At 40.9% G+C, this 15,701-nt stretch overlaps 1 protein-coding gene across 3 annotated transcripts in view; it reads left to right on the top strand.

Annotated features, from left to right (window-relative positions):
- The first annotated feature begins 568 nt into the window (after positions 1 to 568).
- MRPS31 (mitochondrial ribosomal protein S31) overlaps positions 569 to 15,701 on the top strand; it is a 38,480-nt gene continuing 23,347 nt past the window's right edge. For all 3 annotated transcript variants that reach the window (XM_047872353.1, XM_047872346.1, XM_047872360.1), the window contains exons 1-4: positions 569 to 756; positions 5,590 to 5,874; positions 13,275 to 13,433; positions 14,427 to 14,567. In XM_047872353.1, the coding sequence (XP_047728309.1) occupies positions 632 to 756; positions 5,590 to 5,874; positions 13,275 to 13,433; positions 14,427 to 14,567 (710 nt within the window). In that variant the 5' untranslated portion in view covers positions 569 to 631. The remainder of the gene's footprint in view (positions 757 to 5,589; positions 5,875 to 13,274; positions 13,434 to 14,426; positions 14,568 to 15,701) is intronic.

The raw sequence follows: 15,701 nt of genomic DNA, 5'->3' as shown, positions 1-15,701 counted from the left end.
TCCAGGTTTGATCGATCACCCCTCATCCACTGTTCACTGCCTTCACGGAGGGCAGAAAAAGTCAAGCCTTTCTCTTGCAGATTTCTATCCGTAAAACCATTTTTGAAAAGACGAAACATGTATGTCTCACGTGTCTTGACTCTACATCAAGAACAGTGCCTGAAAAGAAATACTAATTTATCGGGCAGCGTGTCCTATGGTAAATTTTCTTTTTTAACCTTGGTGGCTACAGATCATCTAGAGGATGTGATGAACGCTGTGGATCCTCTCCCCCAAAACCGCCCAGTAAGGTCAGTTCTCCGCCTCCTTTTACTGGCCCCCAAAGTAGCATTTGCACAGTAACTCCCCCCCTCCACACCCTCCCTCCACCATCTGGGTCCTGCCTCAACCAGCGTATCTTAGCTGAACTCGGGCATCGATTTTACCTCCTAGACTAGAATCGCCTGGAAGCAGCGCACGCAACGTGGCCGCCCGCGGGCGAGTCCGGAACGCAGTTAGCCGCCCCTGTTGCCCACCGGAACCGGAAGAGAAGGAACGCGCCAGGCTGGGGAACGGAAGAGAGGGCGAGGGATGTGTTTAGCAGAGGGACCCGCCACTCCGTTGTGTGTGCGATTGTGTTTGCTTCTTGGCGATGTTTCCAAGAGTCTCCGCGATCATACCTCTTCGCCTCCTCTCCCCCTTCCCTTTATGCCCTGGAGGCTCAGAGGCACCGGCGGCTGCGATTGTGCGACTCGGTGCTCCGCACGGAACGGTCAGGTACCGCATTTCGGCGCTGTGGGCCCCGCAGGTCTTCAGGCAACCCCTGGCCTCCCGCCGGTGTATTCAGTGATCTTTCTCCTGGGGTCGATGTTACTACCCGCGAGGTCCTAAAAGCCGTTGCTTTACATCTGAGGAAAGGGAAATCCCAGAAAGGTAAAATGACTTGCCCAAGGTCATATGTGAGTGAGAAACAGAGCTACGGATACGTGCATGGTTTGTCCTGTGCTCTCTACTACGTACCGCGCCTCGTACCTCTTGCCACTTCTCCCCTCATTCAATCCAGCCTCCAGAAGTAAAGTTGTCTTATTTTATTTTATTACTTGCCAAGAGTATAATGGTCTCATTCCAGCCTCCATTTATCCTCTGGTTCATTATTGAAAGTGTTTACAATGTACCAATACTGTTGTTAAGTCCCGAATAAAAACGATCCTGCCATCACGGAGCTTATGATTCCACCAGGCAGGCAATTCAAGTACAGTGGAGTAAAGCTGAGATGGTGTAGGTAACACAGACTGCTTTAATAAAGTAATCGCTGGGTGAGCAAGTCGGGACAGCTAACCATTGAAGGAAAGAAAGGTTCAGAGTATCCTTTCTGGAAAAGAAATCTGATAAACTGTGGAGGGGGACTAAGGGTTGGAGCTAGCCAGGCAACAAAGGGTAGTTATGCATACTTTATGTTGGTATTTCTTCTCTGAGAACTCACATCATTATGAAAACTTAATTTTACTGCATTATAGTCCCTGCAGAACGATTTGGGGCCAGTCTGGTTAAGTGCAGCTCTAAGCAAGTTGGTAGCAGTGGGGATGGGAAGTAACAACTGGATGGAGGAGAAAAATTGCACAGGTAGAATTGATACGATGTGACATATGAGGAAATAAGGGTAAGGTAGTGAAAAGATTTCAGCTGGCTGCCTTGGAGGATTAGGGTACCATTAATGTTAACAGAAGAATGAGGAGCAGCTTTGAGAAGGCTTTTTAAAATACGTCACGGTTTTGAAAATACAAAATATCTATTATGGGAAGGAGCCCCTTCGGTACAGAAGGGTGAAAAATGGAAAGTCAGTAGGAGAGGGGACTCTTGAACGTGGATTTGGATGTGTTGGATTTGAAGTGCTATGGAGGGGTGCCCACGTGGCACAGTCAGTTAAGCATCCGACTCTTGGTTTCAGCTCGGGTCATGATCTCACGGTTCGCCTGCATTGGGCTCTGTGCTGGCAGCACGAAGCCTGCTCGGGATTCTCTCTCTCCCTCTGTCTCTGCCCCTCCCCCACTTGCGCTGTCTCTGTCTCTCTCAAAATAAACAAATAAACTTAAAAAACTTTTTTTTTCTTAAATGAAGTGCTGAGGAGATGGAGGCTCTCAGCAGAAACAAGCCCAAGTGGGAGGTTATGACTGGAGTTTTATTATTTTAGTGTTATGAGTTAACTGCCTGTACCTGAGTTTCCTGCAGTAAACACAGATTACTTTCTGTAGCCTTGTAACAGCCTTGGAAGGAAACATTGAAGGAGGGAGGTTATATGTGAAATTCATTCTCCTGATTGACACCTTTCTGTTATAACACCTTTAATGTTAATTTAACTTGTACATACAAAATAATAGAGCATTTTCCTAAATTGAATTGTACCACATGGTGAATGATATTATGATGAAGGTCCTGTGTACTGATTATAAGGATGCTAGTTATGTGCCTGGTTTTGCATTCTAGTTGTTAAGTGCCTGATTTGATAGCCTCTGTCATTTTTTTTTAATTTATTTATTTTGAGAGAGAGAGAGAGCATCATGGGAGCGGGAAACGGGCAGAGAGAGAGAGAGGGAGAGAGAGAATCCCAAGCAGGCTCTGTGCTGTCAGCGCTGAGCTGACGTGGGGCTCGATCTCATGAACTCCTGAGATCATGACCTAAGCCAAAATCAAGAGTCGGACGCTTGACTGACTGAGCCACCCACACACCTGAGCCTCTGGCATACATGCATGTATTTGTGTGTGTGTGTCTGTGTGTGTGTGTGTGTGTGTGTGTGTGTGTGTGTGTGTGTATACACATACACACATATATAAAAGAGGCTTTGTGCCCAACGTGGGGCTTGAACTCACGACTCTGAGATCAAGAGTTGCATGCTTCACCAGCTGAGCCAGCCAGGCGCCCCACCTCTGAAATTTTTATAAGCAGATCAGATAATTTGGTTCCGCATTTTTGGAAGTAGCCATTTTGTCTTTCATTAAAAGGTCCCTAGCCTGGTACTCGCGTTTGCTAGCTTTGAGAACTTGGTATAATAAGTAACCCAGGGTCTGATGTAGGGTCTTGAGATGAGTTATATCAGAATCGCCTGGTATCTTGGTTAAATGCAGGCATGTCCTTGGGCCCCATTCCAAACTTAGCAACTAAGAATCTCAGGAATATGTTTTAAATAAGCTCCCTGTGTAATTCATATGATCCCTAAAGGTTAAGAGCCACTGATTTAACATCTTTGAATGTTAAGTTCTTCTTCTTCTATAATACAGTTTCTTCTTCTATAATACAAATAGTAAAACTGGTCCTATAAGATTGTAAGGATTAAATGACATACGTAGCATAGCTCCTCCAATGTGGTCCTCTGATGGGCAGCATCAGCGTTACTTGAAACTTGTTAGAAATGCAAACTCTGAGTCCCTCTTCAAAGCTACTGAATCAATTCCTTGGTTGGACCACAGAACCTGTTTTTTAAAAGTCACTTAGGTAACTCTTAAGCATATTGAAGTTTGAGAAACAGTGTTCTAACCTGTTATCTTCATAAAGATAGGGACCATGAAATTCTTATTTACTAATGTATCACCAGTGTGTAGGGTAGCGCTCGACACAAAATAGATGCTCATTGTGTTTAATGAATGACTTTTCATACGTCATACTCTCTTAATCTAACACATTGATTAGTTTTTAAAGTTCTTCAGTATCAAGTATCAAAAGGTTTTTAACATCACAAAATAAAATTAGCTATTTGGGTTACTTAGATTTGGCAAATCTTTTGCATGAATTTGAAATAGATGTAATCATTTGTGTTGTTCTTTTTCACAAATGTATCTAATGAAGAAAGCAGAAAGTAGCCACTGAATATCCTTTTTTTGTTCCATTTTAGCTTAGTTTACAAATGGTGATTGGTTAAATGACACGTAGCTCAGGGAGAAAGTTAATCAGATTAGAATAATATCCAGACATGGCTTTTGTTTTTTTATTTTTTAAGTTTATTTTACTTATTTTGAGAGAGAGAGAGAGACAGAGAAAATGGGAGGGACAGAGAGAATCCCAAGTAGGCTTCACACTGCAGTGTGGAGCCTGACGTGGGGCTCGAACTCAACAACCATGAGATCATGACCTGAGCCAAAATCAATACTTGGCCACTTAATTGACTGAGCCACCCAGGCGCCCCTTTTATTTTTTTATTTTATTTTTAAACAATCATTTATTCTTGAGAGAGAGAGAGAACACACATGTGGGAAGGGAGTGGAGAGGGGGAGGGGTGCAGACAGGGAACGAGAGAATCCCAAGCACACTTCTGCATTGTGGAGCCCAATGCAGGGGAGATCATAACCTCAGCTGAAATCCAGAGGTGGACTGCTTAACCAACTGAGCCACCCAGGAGCCCCTATCCAGACATGTTTTTTAAAGAAAGTAACCTTTCTTTGTTAATAGAAATGTTTATAGCTTTCAAAGAGGTATTATTATATCATGTTAAGGACATGGCAGTCAGTCAGTTTGGGGTTTGAAAATAATAAATTGAAATTTACTAACCCTGTCAGTGTTTTGCAGCCTTTTTTTTTTTTAAATGTTAGTTCCTGTCTTTTGTTAACCTGTAAACAATTACTTGGTTTTGATTTGTTGAAGCAATAGGTCAGACAGCATATGTCACCATATCTGTCAAAGTGGCTAGCCATAAAAACTCCAGCACCACATTCATCTGAAGGGCATTCCTGACAAAGGCAACTGATTTGCCATTTTCGTCCACTTAATAGTATTTCAGGACAGCTGCCTTAACCTTCTTTCTCTTATGCTTATTCTTCTGGGAGTGGTAGAAGACTTCTTCCTTTTCTTAACACCGCCGTGAAGTCTTAACACAAGATCAAGGGTAGACTCCTTTGGAATGTTGTGACAGGCCGGGTATATCCATCTTCCGGTTGCCCGCCAGTGGAGATTGGTCTCCACTGATCAAGAGGAATTCCTCCCTTATCCTGGATCTTGTCCTTTCCGTTTTGTCTTCTTTTTGAGGGATCAGCCTGGAGAGTGATGGTCTTCTCCATAAGGGTTTTCACAAAAATCTGCAGCTCGGCGGTCGTTCCGCTGCCAAGAGCGGATCAGAAAGTTGCGACCTTTTTTAATGTCATGGAACAAATAGAAAATGATCCTGAGGTAAATGGAGGGAGGCAACAGTTAAGTGCACCAGCAGCCCAGGCCTCCCTCAGCTACCCCAAGGACAAGTTGATCAATCAGTGTCTCACCACATCTGTAACCCATTTGTGACTCACCAGCATGTCTTAGGTCTTAGTGAGCTTTAAGCTACATGACCTTGGGTAAATCGCTTCACTTCTCTGGTTTCCAGTTTCCTTATCTGCAGAATGGGGATAATACTTGCCTTATGGAGTTGATGTGGGTATGAGAAAATGTGCATAAAATATGTTGCACCAGACTAGGCACATATTCTGTATTCAATAAATGTTAAAATTGCTTCATTATGGTTGCTGACAATAATAATAAAAAGCAAAAGGGAAGGGTTCGAATTGGAAAATTTTAAAACAGAAGCAGTGCTTTTGGGTCACTTTATTATTTTTCATTGTATTTTTCATTTTTTTAATACATCTTTCTAGGACAAAAAGTGAAGTCCACCGATATTTTGGCACGAACAACGTGATCTGTAACAAGAAAGATGAGCAGTCTGCTCCAACACGTGATATTTCCAAGGAAACAGAGACCCAAGAGAGTGTGAAGGAGAACACAAAAAAAGACTTGTTAGGTATTATTAAGGGCATGCGAGTTGAATTAAGCACAGCCAAAGTACAAACAACAAGGCCACCCAATAGAAGACAACTTAAGAGTATAGAGGCTACAACTGGCAGGCTTCACAAAGTTCCGGAAGATGCCCCAAAAAAGAGGTAAATTGAATGGAATTTCAACTGCGCTGAAAGTACTTTTTGAAACTCCTTTTTCTTTTAGAAAGGAATTTTAAATTAGAGGATCTGGGAGATACTGCATGAAGATTATCAGTTTGTAAACACGGAGACTTTAATACTTACTTGAAAGATACTGTTACCCTTCTGTATTTAAATAGGAAGGGGACATGTGCATACAATCTAGAGAGGAAAAAGTAGAGATCTAATTGAGAATTCCACATATTCTTTTACATATTCATCAGTGTTATTAACTGTCACTTAATTGCCTCTTTAAACTGTTAATTACCAAATTGTTTATATCCTGATTTGGAAGTAGCTTCGTGTCTCTGAAGGACTTGTTTCTTTGAAATTTCCATTTAAAAAATTCCAGCTAGGATAGAATGTAAGCATGTTGATTACAACTGTTGTATATGATTTCCTTTGACCAGTAATTATCAGTGTTCTCTACTTACATGATTTCCTTAACATGTAATTATTTGTGCTTGTCGAAAGAGTATTATACTTCATTGATTCGAAGTGCAATCAGTAATATCTTAGCATTGTGTTGTGGTTTCAATGACAGTGTTTTGTTTTAATGATAGATAAATAATGGTGTTTCTTACATCAATCAAGTAATAAGGTATGTGGCTTGAAGATCCCCATCTCTGACTTCTCTTAGCAGAATCAACAGATAATGTAGATTCCTATCTTCCAGAACGACTTAATACTTTCATGAAACTTCTTGTCTCTATATTGTATCATATTGTATCAAAACTACCTCTGGAAAGCATAATTGGGTGGTAGGAAAAAAGCTAGTTCAAAAAATGAGTGGCCATCAAAGCTACCTCCTTCTCTTTACTTTTTTTAAGTAATCTCTACACCTAACATGGGACTTGAACCCATAACCCTGAGGTCAAGAGTCAGATGCTCTACCGAGCCAGCCAGGTACCCCATCCTCTTCCTCCCTTTTAGAAACAAAATAAAACAAAAACACTACATAAAAGTATATGGAATTAGGGGTGCCTGGGTGACTCAGTTGGTTGAGCATCCAACTCTTGATTTCGGCTCAGGTCAGGATCCCAGGGTCATGGGATTGAGCTCCACATCAGGCTCTGTGCTGAGCTTGGAGGCTGCTTAAGATACATCCTCTCTCTCTCCCTCTCTCCCTTTCTGTCTCTCTTCCCCTCTTCCCCCCCACTGCTCCCTCTCCTTCCACTCCTCTGTCCTGCACGTGCACACACACACACTCTCTCCTTCTCAAATAAAAATCAAAAAAAATTTTTTTGTTATTAAATTTTGTTTAATGTTTATTTTTGAGAGAGAGAGACAGAGACAGAGTGCGAGCAGGGGAGGGGTAGAGAGTGGGGGAGACACAGAATCCGAGGCAGGCTCCAGGCTCTGAGCGGTCAGCACAAAGCCCGACACAGGGCTTGAACTCAAACTGCGAAATCAGGACCTGAGCCAAAGTCAGATGGTTAACTGAGCCACCCAGGTGCCCCTCCCCCCCCAAAAAAATTTTTTTTTAAGTACATAGAATTAGACAATACAGACACACATATATAAAAATACTTACCAAGAGTTTTTTTTAAGCTTGCAGACCTGTTTGTGACCCATTTTGCTTTTTTTATAATTATACAATTTAATTATCTGTTATGGAAATGGTTAAAATGAGCTGAATGTTTTGCAAAGACTCAGGAAAGGAAATTTTAAAAATTCCTTTCCAATTAGGTATGAATGAGACAAGTAGAAAAATGTAAGAAAATTCTGCATTCAGACTGCTTTGTAAGCATTTTTAAGTTCTTGCTGCATGTTTCTGCTTTAAAGAAACCAGAATTGGAACTCTTGGAGGATGTACTATGGGTGCAGTGTATATATAAAAGATATATGTTGGAACTTCTATTCAAAGAGGCTTTGGTCCTACATCAAAAGATTGGTGAATGAGACCTATTTGTTTTGAGTTTTTAAAAATGAATCTTTGGGGCGCCTGAGTGGCTCAGTCGGTTAGGCGGCCGACTTCGGCTCAGGTCATGATCTCACGGTCCGTGAGTTCAAGCCCCGCGTTGGGCTCTGTGCTAACAGCTCAGAGCCTGGAGCCTGTTTCAGATTCTGTGTCTCCCTCTCTCTGACCCTCCCTCGTTCATGCTCTGTCTCTCTCTGTCTCAAAAATAAATAAAACATTTAAATAAATAAATAAGAATCTTTTAGGGTGCCTGGCTGGCCCAGTTAGTAGAGCATGCGACTCTTGATCTCAGAGTCATGAGTTCAAGCCCCACATTGGATATAGAGTTTACTTAATAAAAAATTTTTAATGTATCTTTTAATGATTTTGTTCCCCACTCTTTTTTTTTTTTTTAAGGGATCCCAGATGCACAGAATTGGGTAAATCATCTTTGATTCATGATGACTGTCATTGCTCTATGCATGGCCTGTTTTTTAGTTTTTTTATTTGTATTATATACTGAACCCCCATTGATATAGTTAGTGTGGCTGCATAACAGTTGCCCCAAAATTTAGTGGCATAAAACAACCATTTTTTTATGCTCATGGATTCTGTGGGTCAGTAGTGTGGGCAGAGCACAGTGGAGAAGGGTAATCTCTGTTCCGTGCTGTCCTTACTCAGAAGACTTGCAAGTCCAGAGGCTGGAATCATCTGAAGGTTTGCTCATTCATTGCTCTGACAGTTGAAGCTGGCTGTTAGCTGAGACCTAAGCCAGGACTGTTACCGGAAACACCTACCTATGGCCTCTCTGTGTGGCCTGGGCTTCCTCACTGCATGGCGGCTGGGTTCCTAGGGCGAGTGTCCCAAGAGAAAGGGAGCTGGAAGGAATTTGTATTGTTTTTATGATGTAGCCTTGGAATCATATTGGACACTGCCACTCTCATTTCCTGTTTCATATTGACTTTTGAGGGGTACTTGCTTTTTATCATAGCAACTGCCAGAAAACCCATCTTCACAAAGATGATGTCAACAAAAGGCATGCGGTAGTCTAGTGTTAAAACCAGGACTACCTTGCCTTAGTAGTTCAGTCACTGACAGATTGCTGTATTTCCTTGTAGTGCTCCAGGGTTCCTTAGGGCATAGTTTGGGAACCAAGATCGTATTCTACATTGAGCTCCCTGTACAAGGCTGTGGGACCAAACCCATAAGTTTCTTAGAATTCCTGTTTGTTTGAAAGACTCTCTGAGGCAGCATTTTAAATCTTGGGGTGCCTGGCCGGCTCATTCGGTGGAGCATGAAACTCTTGATCTTGGGGTTGTGAGCTCAAGCCCCAGGTTGGGTGTAGAGGTTACTTAAAAATAAAATCTTCAAAAAAATAATCTTTGTAAGATGTTAACAGAGGGTTTTGCAGTCATGCCTATTGTTTTCCTGACACTGCACTGAATTTGATTTCTGTTCAGAAACCATTTCTTTTTTTCAGAGAGAAAGAGTGCAGGAGCTTGAGCCAGTGGGGGAGGGGCAGAGGGAGAGAGACTCTTAAGCAGGCTCTACATACGTACGTAGCCCAGCACGGCACTCCATCTCATGACCGGAGCCGAGATCGAGTCAGACGCTCAACCAACTGAGCCACCCAGGCGCCCCTGTTCAGAAACCATTTTAAATTTTAGCATTGTTTGCTGTCTGGAGGGGCTGAGAATGAGAAATGTTTTCTTTTGGATACCTGCAAGTCTTGGCTCCTTTATATGGAACGGTTCTTTCTTATCTCTTCTCACATTTTACCATCTGCAACTAAGGTTCAACACTGGAAGTCTCCTTAGACTGGCTTATCCAGTTCATTGAGTTTGTTTCCTGTTTCCCACCTTACTAGAAGCAACAATGCTGCTGAACAGAAGTCCCCTTTTCTGTAGCTTCCAGTAATGTTGATTTTCCTAAAGCTCTCCCTCACAGTGGCTTTGAGAGCCTTCAGGCTCTAAGTCTCTTTGAGGCCCTAAGTTCTCATCAATACTTGCCTCAAGGTCTTTCCAGTTTCTACCCACTGCCCAATACCCAAACCTCCTCCATACATTTTAGGTTTTTTGTTACAGTAGCACCCAACTTCCAGGCACCAAAATGCGTTCCAGTTAAGTGTTGCTGCATAACAAACCATCCCAAAGCTTGGCCGCAGCATGTCTGCCGCATAGGCAGAGGTAGCTGTGTCCGCCCCACTTGGCACTAGTGAGAGCCGGTGCAAGGCCAAAGTCTTGTGAGTCTGAATGTGTTGTGGAACTAGTAAGAACCCTGGGGAGAACAACAGTGACCACAGTTTCTAGCTCCTACTGTAACTTTCTCTCAACTACCAGTCAGAAGGATTCAGCTACTTATTAATTAATGAATCCACTAGTAGAAATTTAGATTATTTCTAGTTTTCCATTAGTACAAAATAATGCTATGATTAACGTCATTCATTCATTCAGCAACTTTAGATTGCCATTAGAGCTCAGGCACTGTCCAAAGGGATGGAGGTAGAACGCTGAACAAAACAAATCTCTATTCCTTACAAATGGGGGAAGAGTCAGGGGGCGGAAGAGGATGTTTTTACGCCACACACAGACACATAGTACATTAGGTGATGAAACATGAGGAAAAATAAGAGTGATTGGTTAGAGAGGTGCTATTTTTTAAAAAGGGACCATGGAAGAATAATAATTGAGCAAAGACCTGAAATAAAGTTATAGATAAAGCAATGCAGATATCTGAGAAATGCTTTGCCTGTCAGGCACAGGGGCTGGAACTGCTTGGACCTTGCATTTGGAGTGTGCAGGATCCCTCCAATTCTATGTGTACCTGCTTATTTTCTTTAGACAAATACTCCTGGAAGTGGAACTGGTGGGTAAAAGGATTGGGGTGTATTTTAGACTTTTAATGTATGTCATCAAATTGCCAAAAGTTACGGTGATTTGTGTCCACTCAGTAGTATCCTTCCCCTTATTTGAATTTCTTTTCTGAAATTGTGTATGCTGTATAGTTCATATTAAAGAAATTTAGGGAGTACAGAAAGGTATAAAGTATGTTTTCATGAAATAGTCTGAGTTATAGGATAGAATAGAGTTTTAAGAGACATTTTAACAAGGTCTCATTACCTTTTTAAAATCTGTGTAGAGGGGCACCTGGGTGGCTCGGTCGGTTAAGTGTCCAACTCTTGATTTTGTCTCAGGTCATGATCTCATGGTTGTGAAATCAAGCCCCGCATCGGGCTTGGGATTCTCTCTCTCTCTCTCTCTCTCTCTCTCTCTCTCTCCCTCCCTCCCTCTCTCTCTCTCCCCCCCCCCCCCCGCCGCTCCTCCCCCACTCGCACTCTCTTGCTCTCAAAACAAATAAGCTTTAAAAAATAAATAAAAATAGAAAAAATGATTTGGAGTGAAGTTCAAACCTTATTCACTGGCAACAGTTTTGAAAGTAGCTCATTTCTTTTTGACTAATTGTAATAGTCCCTCTTTTATTCTATTTTTCTTCCTTGGCCGTCAGATTCTAGATCTCTCCTATCTTGGTAGGCGAAGTCCTTAAATCTTTATCCAACAACCTCAGGGATTTGGGAACTTTGATTTGCATATTAGACAGCAGATCTTTATATAGAAAGTCAAGTATAGTAAAACGTTAACTTGAATCCCACTCATTGAGATGGCAATTCTTAGTTAATATGTAAATAATGTAGACAATTTCCTTTTATGTCTAGCACAGTTTTCTATTAATTTACCCTAATTTACTAAAGAGTAGCATTTTGGTTTTTTTAGCTTTTTCTTACGGAAAACTTGAAACAAAATGTAATAAACTTGTACCTAAACTACACGACATACGCAAAGTGTACCTACCTGTTAACGCAGCTTTAGTAATCATTTTGCCATTCTTGTGTCATCTGTGTATTCACCTACTTTGCGTCTCCTGCTAGATGATAACGATGATTTCTGGGCTTTGTTTTTGGGTTTTTTTTCAGGTAAAGTTTACATACTTTGAAGTGTACACATCTTAGCTGTAGGATTCAAGCAAATGCATATGCCCATGTGCTTATCAGATACAGAGCATTTCTCATTTCTGTCTTTCCGTCAGTAGACTTCTGTCCTGAGACAACCACTACTCTGACTTTTTTCACCTTAGGTTAATTTTGCATATTCTAGAACTTGGTGTAAATGGAATTGTACAATGCATACTCTTTTTTTTTTTTTAATGTAACTTTTCATTGTTTCATTCACGTTGTAGGTGTGAGTTGAACTATTCCATCATATGAACTTACCATGATGTGCGAACAGGTTTAGCTATGTTAATATTTTCTTGCAGTATAGTTTCTGAAATAAATTGGCGTCTAATTTAAAAATCCATAAATTGGGGCACGTGGGTGGCTCAGTCGGTTGAGCATCCAACTTCAGCTCAGGTCATGATTATCATGGGCTTGCTGCTGTCAGCACGAAGCCTGCTTTGGATCCTCTGTCCCCTTCTCTCTCTGCCACTTCCCCAGTTGTGCACACTCTCAAAAATAAACATTTAAAAAAATAATAAATAGGGGCGCCTGGGTGGCTCAGTCGGTTGAGCGTCCGACTTCGGCTCAGGTCATGATCTCATGGTCCGTGGGTTCGAGCCTCACGTCGGGCTCTGTGCTGACAGCTCAGAGCCTGGAGCCTGCTTTGGATCCCGTGTCTCCTTCTCTCTCTGCCCCTCCCCCATTCATACTCTGTCTCTCTCTGTCTCAAAAATAAATAAAACATTAAAAAATTTTTTTAAAAATAATAAATAATAAAATAAAAATCCAGCAAATTATAATTAAGGCTGATCCCTCCCCCTCCCCCTTTTATTTTTCTTTTCCTTACTTGTGCTTCAACAAGTATCCAGTAACTTCAGCTTTCAACATTTTAAAGTTTATATAAAACTAACACCTAATATTTACAAATTCTCCATTTTGTCAGAAATTGATTTTTTTTAATGTTTTATTTTTAAGCAAGAGAGCGCACAAGCAGGGTAGGGGCAGAGTGAGAGGGCGGCAGAGGATCAGAGACCGATGTGGGACTTGAACTCACAAACTGTGGGATCATGACCTGAGCCGAAGTCAGACGTTCAACCGCCTGAGCCACCCAGGTGCCCCAGAAATTGATTTTGTTTTAATGTTCCTATTTATTTTTGAGAGAGAGAGACAGAGAGACAGCACGAGTGGGGGAGGGGCAGGGAGAGAGAGGGAGACACAGAATCCGAAGCAGGCTCCAGGCTCTGAGCTGTCAGCACAGAGTCCGATGTGGGGCTCGAACTTACAAACCGTGAGATCATGACCTGAGCTGAAGTCGGACACTTAACTGACTGAGCCACCCAGGCGCCCCTGACACTTTTTTGAATGACAGAAAAGTTTTCTCTGGAAAAAAAATCATTTTACTTCCCACTAAACAAATGGCATAGTAAGTAATGCCTCCTTTTTTTCTCACTTGCGTTTCCTTTTCTTTGTCAGAACCAAGTCCCTGAGTCCTGAGTTGGTAGCAGCCGCAGCTGCTGTTGCAGATGTTCTCCCGTTTGACAAGCAGATGACCAAGTCAGAGCTGCTCAGGCAGCTCCAGCAGCACGAGGAAGTCTCAAACGCACAGAAGGATGGAGAAAGAGCTAAAGTTAGGTTAGTGGATCAAATAGTTCTGTCAGTAATGCTGGTTTCTCAAAATAGGCTGTTTTCATGTGCGTGGTGAGTAATACGCAATTATATTCATACATTTACATTTTATATAAAATATTTCTCTTAAGTGGAATATTAGTAATTAGGTTTTTTAAAAATGATCTGAAGTAGGATTGCAGTTTGTAAAAGATCAGTGGGATGGTTAAAGTTTTCTTCTGCCAAGTTATACAATTTCTTGCTCCTAAAAAAGAAACTGTAAATTCGGTAGTGTTATTAAAAACAAATACAGAATAAGACAGTTTCTCTGAGAAGATTCATTTTTTCCGTTAAATAATCTGTTGGTCGTGTGCAGAGTGCGATCGTCTTCAGGCCTGTTTCCTTCAGTTTTTGCTCTTATCCTTTTGTTTCGCTGACACCTTCCCATCCATCCTCTCGTCTCATACTTGATGCCCTGTTTGAAGTCGATATACAGCTTCAAATGTTTGATACTTTTTCGTTAGTGACACTTTTTTTTAAATAAACAACACTTTTAATTCATGTTTTAAATTCACGTTTCTGAAGAACACCTTCAAAAGTTAGTTTTCAGAAGGAAACATAAATCTTGGTGGTCTGTGGAGTGTGAATGTTAATAATGTGTGTGTGACATGTAATCTTTCATTTAAGGGGTGCCTGAGTGGCTCAGTCGGTTAAGCACCTGACTCTTCATTTCAGCTCGAGTCATGATCTCCCGGTTCATGGGTTCGAGCCCCACATTGGGCTCTGCGCTGGCAGTGTGGAGCCTGCTTGGGATTCTCTCTCTCCCTCTCTCTCTCTGCCGCCCCCCCCCCAATAAATAAATAAACTTAAAAAAAATCTTTCATTTAAACATAACATTTAATGCTATATTACTGCATAGAAGTGAAGTATAAACAAAGTGATATGAATCTCATGTGTAAGAAAGTTTTTTACTGTTCTGTAGCTAAAATTTCTAATACACTGACCTTTTTCTTATTTCAGTGTCAGTAACATAATATCAGATATGAAAATTGCCAAATCTTCCACAGCTAGAGTTAGTACAAGACCAGTGCATCAAATTCAGTTTGATGAAGGATCTAATGATTACGTGGGCCAGAAGAAGACCAATGATCTTAAAAAAAGGTATTCAGGCTCTTTGCAGTCTCTTTGGTTTTGTTTGTTTCTCTGGAGGTTTACTTTATTCTGTGCCTGTTTATTGCTGAAAGGTGTTTGAACGTTATAGATGAAATTATATCTGTTTTCTCACTCTGCGTGTACCATGTCTTACAGAGGAAAAGGTGTTCTGGGTTTAGCAGTCTTATGCTTTTCTATACCATTAATCAAGTTGGGCCCTTTCTCGCATTTACCCAGGAGATGAATAGAGGTCTCCTGATTTAGGATAAGTGGAGCTGATTTAATGCTGAACAAATGAACATTTTGTGAGAAGCATTATTTTTCATTCTGATTCATACATAACAATGTATATTCATATAATCTTTATATTTCTCTATATAATTATCATTATTCATATCTTAGAGAAATAAGCCATCATCAAAAAAAGAAAGAAAGGAAGATCCATTATAATATCTGAAAGTGGTAGATTATTTGTGGCAATTTGAATTTGGTAATTTGCAGACTTCAAGATGCTAAGCCATGTTTTACATAATTATTTTATAATACAAAGCTGTCTGTATTCACATAAAGTTTCTGCTTTCTCTCCTTCAAGCCCATAAAGTGAAAGTTGGGGACAGGGAACCAGATATTTATAGCACGCTGTGACAAAAACTAACTGATCTTTGTAGGAGGAGGTGCCTACAGTGGAGTATTTTTGATGTGTTATGTATTCCGTGGATTTTCTTTTAATTATAATTCCAGCAACTTGAGTTAGCTCTTTTCAGAAGTTAAACTATGAATTTGTACAGGAAAATTGTAAAAGATGGTCAGCAGTTAACAAAGGAAGTTCAAGAGGTTACAATGACTTTGGGAAATTATTTGAATTACTAATTTAAAGTGATTTTATACCTATGACATATTATTAGATAAAATAGAATGAGTACTTGGAGTTTTACTTAAGATTCCTCAAGAATATTTAATTTCAGGGGCGCCTGGCTGGCTCCAGTCAGTAGAGCATGTAATTCTTGATCTGGGGTCATGAGTTCAAACCCCACGTTGGGTATAGAACTTACTTTAAAAAAGAATATTTAATTTCAGTCTTGTTTGAATCATTCTTTGTTGAAATGATTCCATGATTCCATACAATTATGTCAGAATGCTATA

The sequence above is a fragment of the Prionailurus viverrinus genome, chromosome A1, assembly GCF_022837055.1.
Source record: "Prionailurus viverrinus isolate Anna chromosome A1, UM_Priviv_1.0, whole genome shotgun sequence".
Lineage (NCBI taxonomy): Eukaryota > Metazoa > Chordata > Mammalia > Carnivora > Felidae > Prionailurus > Prionailurus viverrinus.
The sequence above is the reverse complement of the archived record's forward strand: the minus strand, read 5'-3'. Positions and strand labels throughout refer to the sequence as shown.